This window comes from Prionailurus viverrinus, chromosome E2, assembly GCF_022837055.1.
Source record: "Prionailurus viverrinus isolate Anna chromosome E2, UM_Priviv_1.0, whole genome shotgun sequence".
Lineage (NCBI taxonomy): Eukaryota > Metazoa > Chordata > Mammalia > Carnivora > Felidae > Prionailurus > Prionailurus viverrinus.
Window position 1 is genome coordinate 53900506 of NC_062575.1, and position 14562 is coordinate 53915067.

Below are 14562 nucleotides of genomic sequence, written 5' to 3' on the forward strand. Positions count from 1 at the left end.
TTGAGTACCTACTCTGTGCCAGGCACTGAGGAAAAAAAGCAGTGAGTAAAGTCAAATGCCTGACTTCAGGGTGCTTACATGCTTGTTTTCATTCACAATCAAGTCTAGGCTCTGCCATGACCGTTTTGGGCAAGCGACTTCGTTCCCCAGCCTCAGTTTCTCATTTGTGAAACGGAACCGATGCTCTCCCTCACCGGGAAGGAAACGGACCGGCTGCGAAGGTGGAAGACTCTAGACTGGGGCCTGCTGGTTAAATTGGGAAGGGGTGGGAAGGCGTCTTGCCACCCCGACAGGAGTTGGGAGAGCGGCCCGGCTGCTTACACCGTCGCCGCGTTTGATTGACAGCTCGCCCGTTTCGGGGCGTGGTCACGCTGGGAAACGTCCCCGTGTCGTCACAGAACCCGGAATCTCCGCGAGAATTCCAACTTTCCTTTACCCACCCCTTAAGTCTAGATTTCGAAACCCCGCCTCCCCGTGACGTCTGCACGCCCGGTCGCGTCGGATTATAAAAGCCTTGCGGGCTGCGTCAGTTCTCAGAAGCTTAGCTGTGGATCACGCTCATGTATATGCCGGACGCCAGATCCCCTTTGCAGCGACAGCGATTGCAGTAGCCGGTGACAACGTGAGTCCCAGAGCCCGACACCGGAGGGCGAGATGAACGCGCTGGCTTCCCGAGCCATCCAGATCCGCGATCGCTTGTGGCAGCCCGAGCCGGCCCTCCTGCCCCCAGGGTGACGCGCAGCCCGGAGTCGGTGAGTGAGGGTCGGAACGCCAGGGCCCTGAGGGGTTGAGGGCTGGGAATCAGACTCCGGGTCAGTAATGAGGAGGGAGTTTGGACTTCTAGGTACGTAGACGGGAGGGTTCGAGGCCGGGACTCGTGAGTTCCGAGGAAGGGTGGCCTGGGAGCCTGAACTCTTGCGTCTGGGAACGGGTGCGGCCAGGACGGACTCCAGGGCTCGGACTTAGGAAGGAGAAAGGATTGGGAGCCTGGAGCCTTGAGCCTGGCGGGAGGAGGGCTCTGGAAGCCAGACTCCTGGATCCCCAGTGATGGAACCATGCAGGGGGTCGGAACGTTTGAGTCTCAGAGGGAGGAAGGTCTTGAGGGCCCGACATGTCAGTCCTCAGGATGGATAAGAGAACCAGGGGCTAGGACCTTGTCCCCAAGGGAAGCAAGTAGAGACCCTGTATTCTCAGTTCTGGAAACTGAGCCTTCTTAGTCTGAGAGAAGAGGCTGGGGGGCTTGGACTCTTGGGCCTAAGAAAAATGAGAGAAGTGGGGACTCAGACTCCTGGGTATTGAGAGAACGGAGGTGGAGAGGAGGTGGGAGCCGTCTACCTCCGCTGGAGAAGGGAGTGGCAGGGCTCAGAAAGGAATGTGGGGGAGGGACTCTCACGTTGCTGTTTGTGTCACTATTTCCATGGCCGTGACTCACAGTCATCCCATGATGCTCTCCCCTAAATGGCTTCTGAGCTTTGTTTCCTTTTGTCCCAGCACAGACCGATGGCCCCAGGCCAAGCGCCCCATCAGTCTGCCCCCTGGAGGGGTACCCACCCCTTTTTCCTCCTGTCCCCGCTGATGGGCCTTCTCAGCAGGGCCTGGAGCCACCTGAGGGGCCCAGGACCTCCAGAACCCTGGCTGTTGGAACCAGTAGCCAGAGCCGATCATGGAGAAGCTGGTCTGGAGGGAGCAGCTCAGACTTTTGTGGGCATCCACTGTGCCCCGGAGGGCAGGCACTTTCAAGGGGAGACTGGAGACGGTGAAGCAGTTGAGGACGATGGAGACGCATTCCGGGGGGCCTGCCACGATCTAAAAGCCAGTACTCTCCTTGAAGCCTGGGGACTTTCAGATGCTGATGATGAAGAGGATCAAACAACCAGTGTCCCTCAAGAGCAAGCAAGTGACTTTGTAGGTGGCCAGCCTGCTCCCCTCTCCCCTACCCTTCCAGTAAGAGCCCTGCAGGACCCTCCCGGAGAGGAGAAGTCTGAGGAAGGAGGAGCTGCTGGAACTGAAATGGTCACGTTTTTCTCTCTTCCTCCATCACCCTGGGAGTGTTGTCCAGGGGAGGAGGGAGAGGAAGGAGGAGCTATAAAGAAAGAAGCTGCCAGAGCACCTGCTTTTCCTTTGTCTCCAGGATCCACGCCTAAAGCTCGGGGGTATCGTGCCGGGGAGGAAGAGGGTCAAGCGACAGAGGAAAGAAGAACAGAAAATAAAGAAGCCACAAAGAGCTCCATTTTCCCCTCATCTTCAGGCTTTCACGCTAGGGCCTGGGAGCGTGGTTCAGGAGAGGAGTCTGAGGAGGAGGAAGATGAATCCAGTGACTCGGGAGCAGCTGAGGAAGAGGGAGAAACTGGGGGTCCCTCTTCCATCCCATCCACAAATCCTTTCATCAGGGGTTGGGTGTATCGGCCAGGAGAGGACACGGAGGACGAGGAGGAGGAGGAGGATGAATTCAGTGACTCAGGAGCAGCTGAGGAGGAGGGAGAAGCTGAGGCTTCTTCTTCTGTCCCCCCAACAGGTACCTTCTTAAGGGCCTGGGTTTATCGGCCAGGAGAGGACACAGAAGAGGAAGATGAGAATGAGGACGATGATGACTCAGAAGCCACTGACTCGGCGCTAAGTCCCTCCCTTCAGGCTCAGAGCGCCCTCCTCGGGGGCTGGATGTATCGGCCGGGAGAGGACACAGAAGGAAGGGAAGTTGCTAAGCAGCAGGGAGAAGCTGAGCCCCGCCCCTTCCGAGTGGCCATCTATTTACCTGGAGAAAGGCCACCACCTCCCTGGGCTCCCCCTCGGCTACCCGTCCGACTGCAGAGGCGACTTAAGTCCACGGAAACCCCCACCCGGCATCCTGACCCTGAGCCTCCCGTAAAGGCCAGAAAGGTGGGTGCTGAGGGCTCAAGTTCTCCAGTCTTAGGGAGGAGCTGGAACTCTTATGTTCCTTCCTGGAGCTCCTGGGCTGGGGCGGGGGAGGGGCTGAACGCCCCAACTTCTGGGTCCCCTGTGTGTTGCAGAGGGTTGCATGTGAACTCCGCTGGGAGGGCTGTGTTCACGGTAACGCAATCCTTTGCAAGAGGCTGGGCCCCTGTGAGGAGAGGGGGCAGCTGTGGTTCATTGTCAGCATCAGGGAACCAACCACCTCCATCTGCAGGGGGCCGGATCTGGTGGGTGAATGGCTAGCAGGTGACTAACCAGATCACAAGCATTCTTGTGTAACTAATTTTTGTTTGGTTCTCTCTCTCTTTTCCCGGCCCCTCCCCCCGCCCCTCTCCCTGTGGACATGTGCGTCTTGTGTCTGTGCTGGTCCACCTTCAGGTGCGCTTCTCTGAGAAGGTCTCTGTCCATCTCCTGGCTGTCTGGGCAGGACCAGCCCGGGCCGCCCGCCGGGGACCCTGGGAGCAGCTAGCCCGAGATCGAAGTCGCTTCGCCCGTCGCATTGCTCAGGCCCAGGAGCAGCTGGGCCCCTGTCTCACTCCTGCTGCCCGGGCCAGGGCCTGGGCACGCTTTGGGAACCCTACGCCTCCTCTGGCCGCCACACCTGCTCCTACCCAGATCTTACCATTGTCCTCCATCCAGGCCACAGCCTTGAGCCCTGTTACGGCATCTCCCTTTGCCCCTCTGTCCCTGTCTCCCGGCTTGGACCTCAGTGGGAGGCGTGGCTAAGATCATGTAGTTTCATGTTTATATTATTTATTTTTTGTATATTGTTTTATATAAGAAATAAAACTTTGTGATTTGTAGCAAGCAATGTCCCTGCCACTGTGTGTATCTGATCTGACAATCTCCACTACCCTCGGGATAAAGGGGAGTACTCAATAGAGAATAAACTGTATTTCCCATCATCACTCAAATTTGCTTCTTGTCCTGAGGCTTTTGAACTAAGGGCTGGTGGGTCTTGTTAATTTTTCTTTGGCCTCTGCCTAAATTTTATTAAACTTGGGACAGGGGCGCCTGGGTGGCTCAGCCAGGTAAGTCTGATTTCAGCTCAGGTCATGATCTCCCTGTTGGTGAGTTCAAGCCCTGCATCGGGCTCTCTGGTGTTGGCATGGAGCCTGCTTCGGATCTTCTGTCCCCTCTCTCTGCCTTTACCCCACCCGTTCTCTCTCTCTCTCAAATAAACTTGGGACAGTTATCTCCCCAAGGGGGGCTAGGAGCTGGACTCAGTAATCTCAAAAAAACACAAAAAAACAAGGGTTCAGGGGCACCTGGGTGGCTCAGTGGGTAAAGCATCTGACTCTGGCTCAGGTCACGATCTCACGGTTTGTGAGTTCAAGCCCCGTGTCAGACTCTGTACTGATGGCTCGGAGCCAGGAGCCTGTTTTGGATTCTGTCTCCCTCTCTCTCTGCCTCTCTCCCGCTCACGCTCTCTCTCTCTCAAAAATAAACGTTCCAAAAAATGGGGGGGGGGGGGGGGGTTCATTTCTAGTCCTCCATGCCTCCCCGGAATATACCCATCCTCCTATTGGCCATTTAAATGGTGAATTGCTTGAGGCTCCCAGCTGTCCAATTTCATATTTATAAGCCCTGTTCCAGAGATTGTGACTAACAGCACATATGTTACAGGATTGTAAGGCCCCAAAGGAGTTCTTACTGAGTGATTTTAAGTAATTCCTGCACCCAATGTGTGCCTTGAACTCAACCTTGAGATCAAGAGTCATACCCTCTCATGACTGAGCCAGCCAGACACCCCAAGATGTTCATACGTAAAACAATCCTTGCCAGGGGTGCCTGGCTGACTCAGTTGGTTAAGCCAATGACTCAGCTCAGGTCATGATCTCGTGGTTCAGAAGACTGAGCCCCATGTTGGGCTCTGTGCTGGCAATGGAGCCTGCTTGGGATTCTCTCCCTCCCACTCTGCCCCTCCTCTGCTTGTGCTCTCTCTCAAAACAATAGATAAACTTAAAACATAAGTAAATAAAAATTGGGGCGCCTGGGTGGCTCAGTTGCTTAAGCATCTGACCTCGGCTCGTCATGATCTCACGTTTTGTGAGTTCGAGCCCCGCATCGGGCTGTTTCCTTTGGGTGCAGGGTCGGCTTTGGATCCTTTTTCTCCCTCTCTCTGCCCCTCCCCTGCTCACACGTGTTCTCTCTCAAATAAACATTAAAAAAGTAAAAAATAAATTGAAAAAAAAAACTGGCAAAAATAATCCTTGCCAAATAACAAATTTTTTTTTGAGCTTTATTTATTTTTGAGACAGAGAGAGATAGAGCACGAACGGGGGAGGGTCAGAGAGAGAGAGGGACACACAGAATCTGATACAGGCTCCAAGCCTCTGAGCTGTCAGCACAGAGCCCGACACGGGGCTTGAACCCACAAACCATGAGATCATGACCTGAGCCGAAGTCGGAGGCTTAACCAACTGAGCCACCCAGGCGCCCCCAAATAACAAATGTTATACAGGTGTTAGCCAGTATTGTAATTACTCTCTCACCCATGCATGTCTTGAATTCAAGTTTGCCTCCAACTCAGAAGTCTTTTCTGACCTCAGATCTGTTCAGCAGTTCAAAGAAGAATGGCCCAAACATCCTGTCCTTTGTCCAGCGTCGGGCCCTGCCCCCTCTCCATTGCTTCCCCAGGCTTGCATATTCCCAAGCCAATCAACTCTCTTTCCACTTTAAGACCTTTGTATAAGCTGTGCCTACCGCCGCCTGATGTTCCACCCCTGACCCCCTCTGGCGATTCCAGGATCGGTCCTCGCGATTCTTAAGATGCGTTTTGATTTTTCGTTGTTTAAGACCCATCTCCCACGACTCTGAGTCCCGGGAAAGCAGGTGCTGCTGAAAAGCCCACTCCCTGAATCACACGACTGGGCACCCAGGCAGCGTACGAGGTGTTAATAGTAAGGTGGTACAAAAGGCGGCGCACTGGGGCCCTTTCTCCCAATAAGCAGGCAACAGAAGCTGACGAGGGTATGGTATTTCATTGGACTACTCACACGCCAGCTTTCCATCGAAACTGGACAAGCAGATGGCAAAGGCTTGGAGGGGGCAAAGCGGGAAGCAGAAGTCCATGGTGAACGTGTCTGGGGCCACGCGGCCGAACTGGAGCACGAGGGCATCGGCTGAGGAGGAAGTCAGGATCGAAGCCCAGCCCCACCCCTCAATCCCCTTCCGCGGTCCTCTGAGCTTCCAGAACTACACAAAGGCTGGGCAGCGCGCCCGCTAAGCCCAGAAACCGAGGGCCGTTTAAAAAACTACATTTCCCAACAGGCTTTGCAACAGCATGGACTCGGCCCAGCCTAGACAAACGCTCAAATGCTGATGGGAGACGTAGTTCTTGTCGGTTCATGCCACCCTCCAACCTCCCCTTACCACCCCCCCCCCCCACCCCCGCTCACGGTCATCCGGATGCACGATCTGGAAGTTCTTGACCGAGGCCCGAGTGACTCGACCGTGAAAATTGAGTACGTAGGCACCGCTCTTGTAGCTCCACCAAGGGGCTTTGTTTTGTAGCAGGACCAGTCCCTGGCTAGCTCCCCGTTGGAGGCGACACAGTAGTGACTCCTGCTCCTAGAAGATAAAGTAGGGGGGGTGTTTAACCTACCACCAATGGGCCTTTTTCCTCCGGATGCAGATTTTTTTTTTTTTAATTTTTTTTTTTTCAACGTTTATTTATTTTTGGAGGGACAGAGAGAGACAGAGCATGAACGGGGGAGGGGCAGAGAGAGAGGGGGAGACAGAATCGGAAACAGGCTCCAGGCTCCGAGCCATCAGCCCAGAGCCCGACGCGGGGCTCGAACTCACGAACCGCGAGATCGTGACCTGGCTGAAGTCAGACGCTTAACCGACTGCGCCACCCAGGCGCCCCCAGATGCAGATTTTTGAGTCTCTAGTCTCTCTTCTCTGGGAAACATAGAAGTCTAACAAAGTCCTTCTGGCTTCACATATGACCTTCTGCAAGCCATGGGCCCCCTTCTCCCTTAGGACCTATGGCCAGTCACCCAGACCTTCCTCTCCCACTGACCCAGACAGTCTCAGCCTTAGCCAACTCACATTTTGTGGCTGGACGCGGAGTCTCTGGTTCTGGTCATCGATTCCCGGAATGATCACAGTCATTTTCCGGGGCCCTCGGAATCCCAAGACGTTGGTCTCCTGTGGGAATTATGCTCCAGTTGGCCTGGCTCTTTCTCCTCCCCACCGCCCTGCTTCATTCTCTCTTGTCTCCAGGAAACTCACATAGCACACAGCCCCCAGCTCCTCTCTGATCCGAGTGGTCTCCGGGACAAAATTCTTCCTTTCAGGGTTCACTCCATTGTCAAAGATGGTGAACTTGGTGCCCAGGACATTAGATCTGCTCCAGGAGAGGGGGTGGTCAGAGTAAAAATAATAATTACTGTTTTGCTGTACTTTGCTTTCCCATGTCATCAACTCTTCCCGTTAACCCTCTGCTTGAGATTTAAGTTTTGTGTTCCATGTATCCACAGCCCCAGCCCCTTTGTTTCTTTGATAAGCCATGACTTTTAGCCTCCTGCCTTGGCCTTCTAGGAACCTTCTTCCCCCAAAGATTCAAGAATGCATGCATTACATTACATCCATACATTACAGCCCTCTCCCACAGGAACTTAGGAGTCCTACCCCACCTTGCCTCTCCAGAAGTCAAATGTTTTTTGTTTTTGTTTTTTTTTAAGTTTACTTATTTATTTTGAGAGAGAGAATCCCAAGCAGGCTTCACACTGTCAGCACAGAGCCTGACTCAGCGCTAGATCTCACCAACCATGGGATCATGACCTGAGCCGAAATCAAGAGTCGAGGGCCTAACAGACTGAGCCACCCAGGCGGCCCCAGAACTTGTCCTAAATGTCAACCTCTGCTCCAAAGCCCTTAGTTCTCCTATTCCCAACCACCCTGGGGCTACCACGTGAAGAAATAACAGAACCCATCAGTCTAAGACAAAAGGTCCTTGAACAGGTGGAACTTGTGCTCTGTGGCCTTCTGGGAAATGTAGTTCACTTGCCCTTCTCCCCTGCCGCCGCCCCTCCCCCGCCCCCGTTTTTCACACATATCAGGGCTCTGCCCACCTGACTTTGCCCACAAAGTTGTCCCCATCCCGAGACAGGTCTGTGGGGTCCAGGGAAATGAGGTAATTAGAGGTTTTGCTCCTTTTTCTCTTGCGTCCAGCCAGGAGGAAGTGCTGTGGATAGGAAAAACAGCCCATCAGAATTGATTTCTGGTATCCGGCTAGGGTCAGGGGTCTAAGACAAGGAAACACCACGTCCCCATGACAGAGGAGAGGGTAATGGAGCAATAAACATCTCAAGCCTTGCTGGGAGATGTGGTTCTCTCTGAACGAAGTCATCTGCTAGGTCCGGAAGCGGCGCTTCACATCTTAATATCTCCCCCTCATCCGTTCCGCAACTGGGACTTGGGTCAGGGCTGAGCCCAGGCAGAGGGCAGCCCAACTGTGGCAAGGCTGGGCCGCTTTGGAGAATAGGGAAGAGCCTCAAGGGGAACACTGCAGGACTTTGGTAGGCATTTCACCGGGGAAGAGCAAGTCTGGCACTACCGAGAAGGGAAATAGCCTCTTTTGGGGAGAGTACTTTGAAGAGAGACCACCACACTGAGGGGGACCTGGCCAGCTTGAGAGGGACATGGCCTGGCTCTGGGGGAGGGGCTTGGTTCCTGAGGGGCCGGATTTATCCCAGGCATGGGTGGGGCCTGATAGATAAGAAGGCTCTTTGAGGGGCCAAACACAATGGGGCCAATACCTTGAGAGGGTATGTAAGGGGTGGAGTTTTGGAGGCTGAGACTTTGAGACTCAAAGAGACTTTGAGACTTTGAGACCAAGGCTGAGACTTTGAGAAAGGCAGGCTTATCTCAAGAGGGGACGAAGCCTAGTAATGAGCTTGGTTAAGGCCACTGAGAAAGGAGCCTTTCAGGGGCGCCTGGGTGGCGCAGTCGGTTGAGCGTCCGACTTCAGCCAGGTCACGATCTCGCGGTCCGGGAGTTCGAGCCCCGCGTCGGGCTCTGGGCTGATGGCTCAGAGCCTGGAGCCTGTTTCCGATTCTGTGTCTCCCTCTCTCTCTGCCCCTCCCCCGTTCAAGCTCTGTCTCTCTCTGTCCCAAAAATAAATAAACGTTGAAAAAAAAAATTAAAAAAAAAAAAAAAAAAAAAAAAAGAAAGGAGCCTTTCACAGAAAGTTCTGTGAAGGGCGGGGCTTGGCGTTGGAGTTCACAAGTCCTAGCTCAAAGACGAGCAAGGCCTGGAATCGTTTAAGTCTCGACAAGGCTCAGAAAGGGGCGGGGCTTGTCCCTGGGAGGTGGAGCTCGTTCCAGAGGCTGTCAGACCGCACCTTCCGCCCGTCGGCCGCCTCCAGGTAGAGATGGTAGAAAGGGAACATGCCCTTGTCTATGCCGCGCTTGTCGCGGCTGATGCGGCACTGCACTATGCGGCCGCGCAGCGCTGGCCGCAGGACATACGCTTCCATGTCTTCTCCCAGTTGAGGGCCTGGGGCGCGGGGAGGCGAGCAGGACGAGCTTCCTACATCACTGCTGCCTGCGTCTTTCTCGCCTTCCGGGTCCTCCGACACCTCCTCTTCGGCCGCTCCTGAGGAATTCACTGTAGACTCCGACTCCTCTTTCTTCTCTTCCGGGTGCTTGCCCTAGCCCACGCGCCAAATTCAAGTTAGGGGACAGAGCTGAGACCCGCCCCCACCCCAGGCTTGTCAACTACTGATTGGCCACGCCAGCTCAGGGTTACGCCCTCCCTCAACCATGTCTTCTGCCTATTGGCCAAACATCCCGGTCACCTGCTGATTGGCCAGTACCTCCAAGGGGCCCACCCAGCCAAGTCCTCATTGGTTACCACTAATAACATCCCGCTGAAGCCACGCCCACTCCACCTACCCCTTGGAGAATCCCTTTGAAAGCACCGTCCCTTCAACTAAAACCAGTGTTGATTCGGTCTAGATAACATAATATGGCCCAGAGCGACCCACTTGAAACTATTTAACTTACTTTCATCAATACCAGAGTGAGTGCCAACTAGTTTTTCCCTATCACTGTTTCACCCTTTCTCTCCAAAGCTCGCTACTTTTTGGTGGGCTGGATTTTAATGTATGTGCTTACATAAATTTAAATCCTCTAGATTGATTTCATAAATGGTACACACAGAGAGAAACTACTAGACCAATCATAACAGGTTCCGCCCACCAGTAAAAAGGGCCTCTGATTGGGCTGCAGAGTTTTACACCCACCCACTCTAGAGTCCCAGGTTAGCCCTCCTGCTAACAAGTCTCCATGTCCCCCGTCACCATTCATTCCAGGGTTTGGTCCTGGACTGGGTACCTCATATTCGTCTCCAGCATCCTGGAATTTGCTCTCTTCCTGTGCACTGGCCCCTAAGGGGTGGAAGAAGCCAGAAGAAGGCTGGCTCAGGACACCCGGGTCCCAGGAACTTGGGACAAGGTCACCTGGAAAAGGCCAGATATCCTGGGTTCCTGGCCTCTTTGTATGACTCCTCACACTTGCCAGATCTTCCTTCTCCCCCATGTACATGGGTACCTACACTGGCTGAGAAGTCTCTAGATCCCTGGATCTAAGAATAGAGAGGGGTTAAAGTCCTCCATTTCCCTTCTCCCAAAGACCACATCAGAGAGACTAGGAGCTAAAATGGAGCGGAGGGATGAAGTTTGGGACGATAATTAAAAGTTCAGTTACTGGGGCGCCTGGGTGGCTCAGTCAGTGAAGCCTCCGACTTCGGCTCAGGTCATGATCTCGAGGTTCATGGGTTGGAGCCCTGCGTTGGACTCTGCTGACAGCTCAGAGCCTGGAGGCTGCTTCAGATTCTGTGCCTCCCTCTTTCTCTGCCCCTTCCCTGCTCTCTCTGTCTCTCTCAAAATAAGTAAACAAACATTAAATTTTTTTTTCAAAAGGAGCCCTGTTGTTGAATCACTGGTCATACGAATCAATTGGTCATATTGAATCATTGGTCTATAAGAATAGAAGGAATTGTCATATGATATCATCAAGAAATAAAAAGTAATGACGTACTGATAATGCTACAACAAAAGTGAACATTAAAAACATGCTAAGTAAAAGAAGCCACAGTTCATATACTATATTATTCTATTTAAATGAAATGTCCAGAATAGGAAGAGCTAAAGAGATAGCAGATTAGTGTTTGCCTAGGGCTGGAGAAATGAGGTGTGTGTGTAGGGGAGGGGGGGTGTCACTGCTAAAAGGTACAGGGTTTCTTTTGGGACAATGATAATGTTCTACAATTGAATGTGGTGATGGCTGCTCATCTCTGTAAATATACTAAAAACCATGGAATGGTAAACTTTAAATGCATGAATTGTATGGTATGTGAAATGTATTTCAATAATGCTGTTACAAAAAAGGGAAGAGGATTTCACCCAGTGTCCCTGAAATTACCAGGTCGTTGGAGGGCTGGCCAACCCCTGCGTCGAATCCCGGGAGGCTCTTTGTAAGGAGGTGGAGAAACAGGAATATCCTCCATGGACACTTCCTCCAACTCCAGATCGGAACTGTCTGGAAGCCAGGAGAAGGAGAAGGACTAGAGACAAGGATGGCTGGGCTGGGCAGGGGAGGGGGCCTGTAGATTCAGATTCCTGAGTGTTGGAGAAGAAGGAGTTTCAGGACCTAGACTCCTTGCTGTGAGGAATGACAGAGCCCAGAGTAGGCTGGACTCCTGGCTCCTTTGGAGAGAAAGGTTCCAGAGTCCTGAATTCCGAGGGAGTGTAGTTCTAGGATATAGGCAGGTCCAAGGACTCGAGATTACCTGCTTTTGTCGGCGAAACCAGTGGGTCACACTCGCCGCTGCCATCTCCACCGCAGATCGTGAAGCCCAGGGCACTGTGGAGGCCAGAGCACAGATGTGCCTCTGGCGTGTTCTCCTGGAGGAAAGGGTTCCCAAGGCCTGCGAGAAGGTGCAGCGGATCCCATTAACACGATGTACAAACTTCCGTCCTCTGCTCAGGGCTGCTTCCTCACAGACTCCCAGGCACTGTCTCTGATTGACCACCCAAACCCCTGAGACCCATTCAGAACGCTAACTCCGTCCTAAGGCTCAAGCAAGCACAGCTCTACGGCTAAATTGTTGCGGACTCGGCGCGGGCACACAATCCCACAGGGGGCTCTCAGTCTCTCCAGGACCTGTCTCTAAATTATCCAGGCCCCGCCCCCCAGGCTTTGTTAATTCCAGCCTTCAGGCGCTCCCGTATCAAGTCCCTAGGGCTTTTCCAGGGCCCGCCCCCGCAGCTCCCTCAAGCCCCGCCCCAGAGCTCCGAGAAGCCCAATCAAAGGATTCTCTCCGGCCCCACCCTCCAGTTGTACCCGGCCCTGCCCCGCGCTCTGGCTATCCCGCCGCTGAGCTCACGCGGGTCTTGCTCCTGGGCCCCCAAGGGGCCTGCACTGGGCTCTTCTGGACTCCATTCCGCCCCTCCACCCTGAGCCCTTTAGGCCCCGTCCCAAATTCCCGCAGACCCCTCCCTCTAGGCCTAGGCTCCTGCCCGACACTGGGAACTTTTCTCACCGCGGTCCCCTGCGAGGCGCTCCTTCCGCCTCCATGGTAGCCGGGGTCGCAGGGAAGCGTCGGGATTGGCCTGAACCATGAGGGGCTCTTGGCGCTTCCGCCGCTGCTTCTTCTCAAAAAGCCGCCGCTGCAGGAGTGGGAAAAGGGGGTGGGGGGGGTGGCGACCAGGAACCAGACCGGAAGACGGGGGTGAAAGAGGGCCCGGGGCAAGGGGAGGCATGCATGGGAGGGAGAGTCCAGGCTCTCAGTCCCTCCTTCCTCAGATCCAGCAGTCCTCGCACCCAATCCCCTCTTCCCCCAGGACCCTAGCAGTCCTGCCCTCCAGAACCTTAGTTCTTTAGAACTTTTGGACTCTCATCACCAAGGTTTGCTTCTTTAGAAGCCCAACTTCCTATTTTCTCATTTCCCGCTTGCAGACTTGAGGCTTGGAGGGAGACAAAGAGGGCCAGGAGTCCCAGAGCAAGTCCTGGGGGTGGTGTTCCTGGAAGCTATGGAAGACGGAAGAGGGGCTGGCAGGACTCCCGCGCATAGTACCTGCTGTTCCAGCTTCTGCAGCCTCATGGCGGTCAGCTCATCCCCCAGCAACCTGAGAGAGGTGCAGGCTCATGGTGACAACAAGCAGGGCAACACCTCCCCCCACTTTTCCCCTCCCCGCCCCCCAACTGCCCAAGAGCCTCTCCTTCCCTTCCCTCTCCTTCCCTTCCCTCTCCAGGCCCAACTTAGGGTGCTGAGCACTCTGTGAGGTCACAGAAGAGTTCTGAAACTCTTTTTTCCCAGCACTGGCCTGTCTGGAATCCAGGAGTCAGAGACCCCGAGCCCTTCCTTGTCAGGACTCGGGAGTCCAGGCCCCCTGCCCCTTACTGCTAGGCTGATGGTGCCGGACCCACCAACAAGGTTAAGAAGCCAGAGTTAAATGGGTGTGGGCATTATCAAACTCTGAGTTCCTCCTGAGCCCCCATTTCCATCCCTGCTCTCCCCACTCACTCTTTCGTCCATGTGTCATTCTCCTGAGACATCCTGGAGAAGCAAGAGTGAGGCGTCAGGACACAGATCCAACATCCCAGTGGATGTTCTGCCCTCCAACACGTGATCTTATGCTTTAAATTTTCTCCTGGACCCAGACAGCCGGAATTCCAGGGACCCAGCAGCCTGTTTCCAGCTTTCGTTACTTTCAGGGGCACAGGAATCTGGTTTTCTCTCCCCCAAATAGCTAACTCTTCTATACCCAGGCATGGGAACTTAGGACCCTGGACCCCCAACACTCGACCCTCAGTGACCCCAGGCCTCCTCCGGCACCCACCTGCCTGGAATCCTGGAAATTCCTCTCCTCCTGCCTGCAGAGAAGCTTTTCACATTCACGCCTCCATACCTTGCCTCTCCGGCCAATTTCTAAACATACCTGACCCTCTTTTTAGCTGGGGACCTACTCTCTGGGTCTCTGGGAAGTAAGCAGGCAAAGAAAGAGGGCTCAGAGGGAGGGACGGGGATTCCCACTGGGACCTGCCCTAATCCCCTCCCTCCTGGCCCACCACACTCCACTTCCAACAAAGCAATGAACCCTGGCCTCCAGCTGCAGCCGGGCAACCCTGCTCCAGGGGTTCTGAATTGGAAGGGCATGCAGGTGCTCCTTAAAGGGACCCTAGACAGCATTGCAGGGTCTCTCTCTCTCTCTCTCTCTCTCTCTCTCTCTCTCTCTCTCTCTCTCTCTCTCTCGGCTTATGTGCTAAAACTTAGAATATAACCTGTGCCAACAGCTACCGACCTATCTGTAACTCGCAGCCACTTCCTAGGGGAAAAATAAATGGGAAAACTACAACAGCCATGAGGCGAAGGGGCCGAGAGGCCCGCGGAAGTGGCCTCATTTTCCCCCTGCCTGCAGGGAATTGTAGTTCTCTTTGAAATGTAGTTCTCTTTGAAATCCTACGCTTTCCTTTCGCCTAAAAGGCAGGAAATGCGGCGTCAAGAGGTAAGAGCTTCCGAGAAAGGAGGAGAGCCTTTCGAGAACAGGCTAGCGACTTCCACAAGGGGCGGGCCCCTAGACAGGGACCAAGGGGACTGAAGCCAGCGCGGACCAAT

The 14562-nt window shown here is 54.1% G+C and overlaps 2 protein-coding genes across 8 annotated transcripts; one reads left to right on the forward strand and one right to left on the reverse strand.

Annotated features, from left to right (window-relative positions):
• Nucleotides 1-527: 527 nt before the first annotated feature.
• PPP1R15A (protein phosphatase 1 regulatory subunit 15A) lies at nt 528-3738 on the forward strand. 2 transcript variants are annotated; one of them, XM_047837031.1, is made up of 3 exons: nt 528-752; nt 1492-2877; nt 3310-3738. In XM_047837031.1, the coding sequence occupies exons 2-3, from the start codon at nt 1501-1503 to the stop codon at nt 3655-3657; spliced, it is 1725 nt and encodes a 574-aa protein (XP_047692987.1). In that variant the 5' UTR covers nt 528-752; nt 1492-1500; the 3' UTR covers nt 3658-3738. The 2 variants fall into 2 exon arrangements, with proteins under 2 accessions (XP_047692987.1, XP_047692986.1); XM_047837030.1 differs by having other exon boundaries at nt 1497-2877.
• Nucleotides 3739-5896: 2158 nt separating this feature from the next.
• On the reverse strand, nt 5897-14471 carry TULP2 (TUB like protein 2). Of its 6 annotated transcripts, XM_047834587.1 has the most exons (14): nt 14249-14471; nt 13787-13924; nt 13471-13503; nt 13021-13072; nt 12487-12613; nt 11734-11871; nt 11367-11483; nt 10278-10402; nt 9284-9592; nt 8013-8125; nt 7171-7285; nt 6988-7086; nt 6333-6504; nt 5897-6056 (listed from the first exon to the last, which is right to left on the reverse strand). In XM_047834587.1, exons 3-14 carry the CDS (start codon nt 13500-13502, stop codon nt 5923-5925), a joined length of 1533 nt encoding a protein of 510 aa, XP_047690543.1. In that variant the 5' UTR covers nt 13503; nt 13787-13924; nt 14249-14471; the 3' UTR covers nt 5897-5922. The 6 variants fall into 6 exon arrangements, with proteins under 6 accessions (XP_047690543.1, XP_047690545.1, XP_047690540.1 ...); XM_047834589.1 differs by lacking the exon at nt 13787-13924; XM_047834584.1 differs by lacking the exon at nt 14249-14471 and having other exon boundaries at nt 13886-14185.
• Between the last annotated feature and the right edge of the window lie 91 nt (nt 14472-14562).

Coding starts and splice junctions, on each gene's coding strand:
- PPP1R15A (XM_047837031.1), top strand. CDS start 1,501: ATGGCCCCAGGCCAAGCGCCCCATCAGTCTGCCCCCTGGAGGGGTACC. Junction 2,878..3,309: donor CTCCCGTAAAGGCCAGAAAG/GTGGGTGCTGAG, acceptor GTCCACCTTCAG/GTGCGCTTCTCTGAGAAGGT.
- TULP2 (XM_047834584.1), bottom strand. CDS start 14,136: ATGCTGTCTAGGGTCCCTTTAAGGAGCACCTGCATGCCCTTCCAATTC. Junction 11,872..12,486: donor GCGCCTCGCAGGGGACCGCG/GTGAGAAAAGTT, acceptor ACCTTCTCGCAG/GCCTTGGGAACCCTTTCCTC. Junction 6,505..6,987: donor TCCGCGTCCAGCCACAAAAT/GTGAGTTGGCTA, acceptor TTTATCTTCTAG/GAGCAGGAGTCACTACTGTG.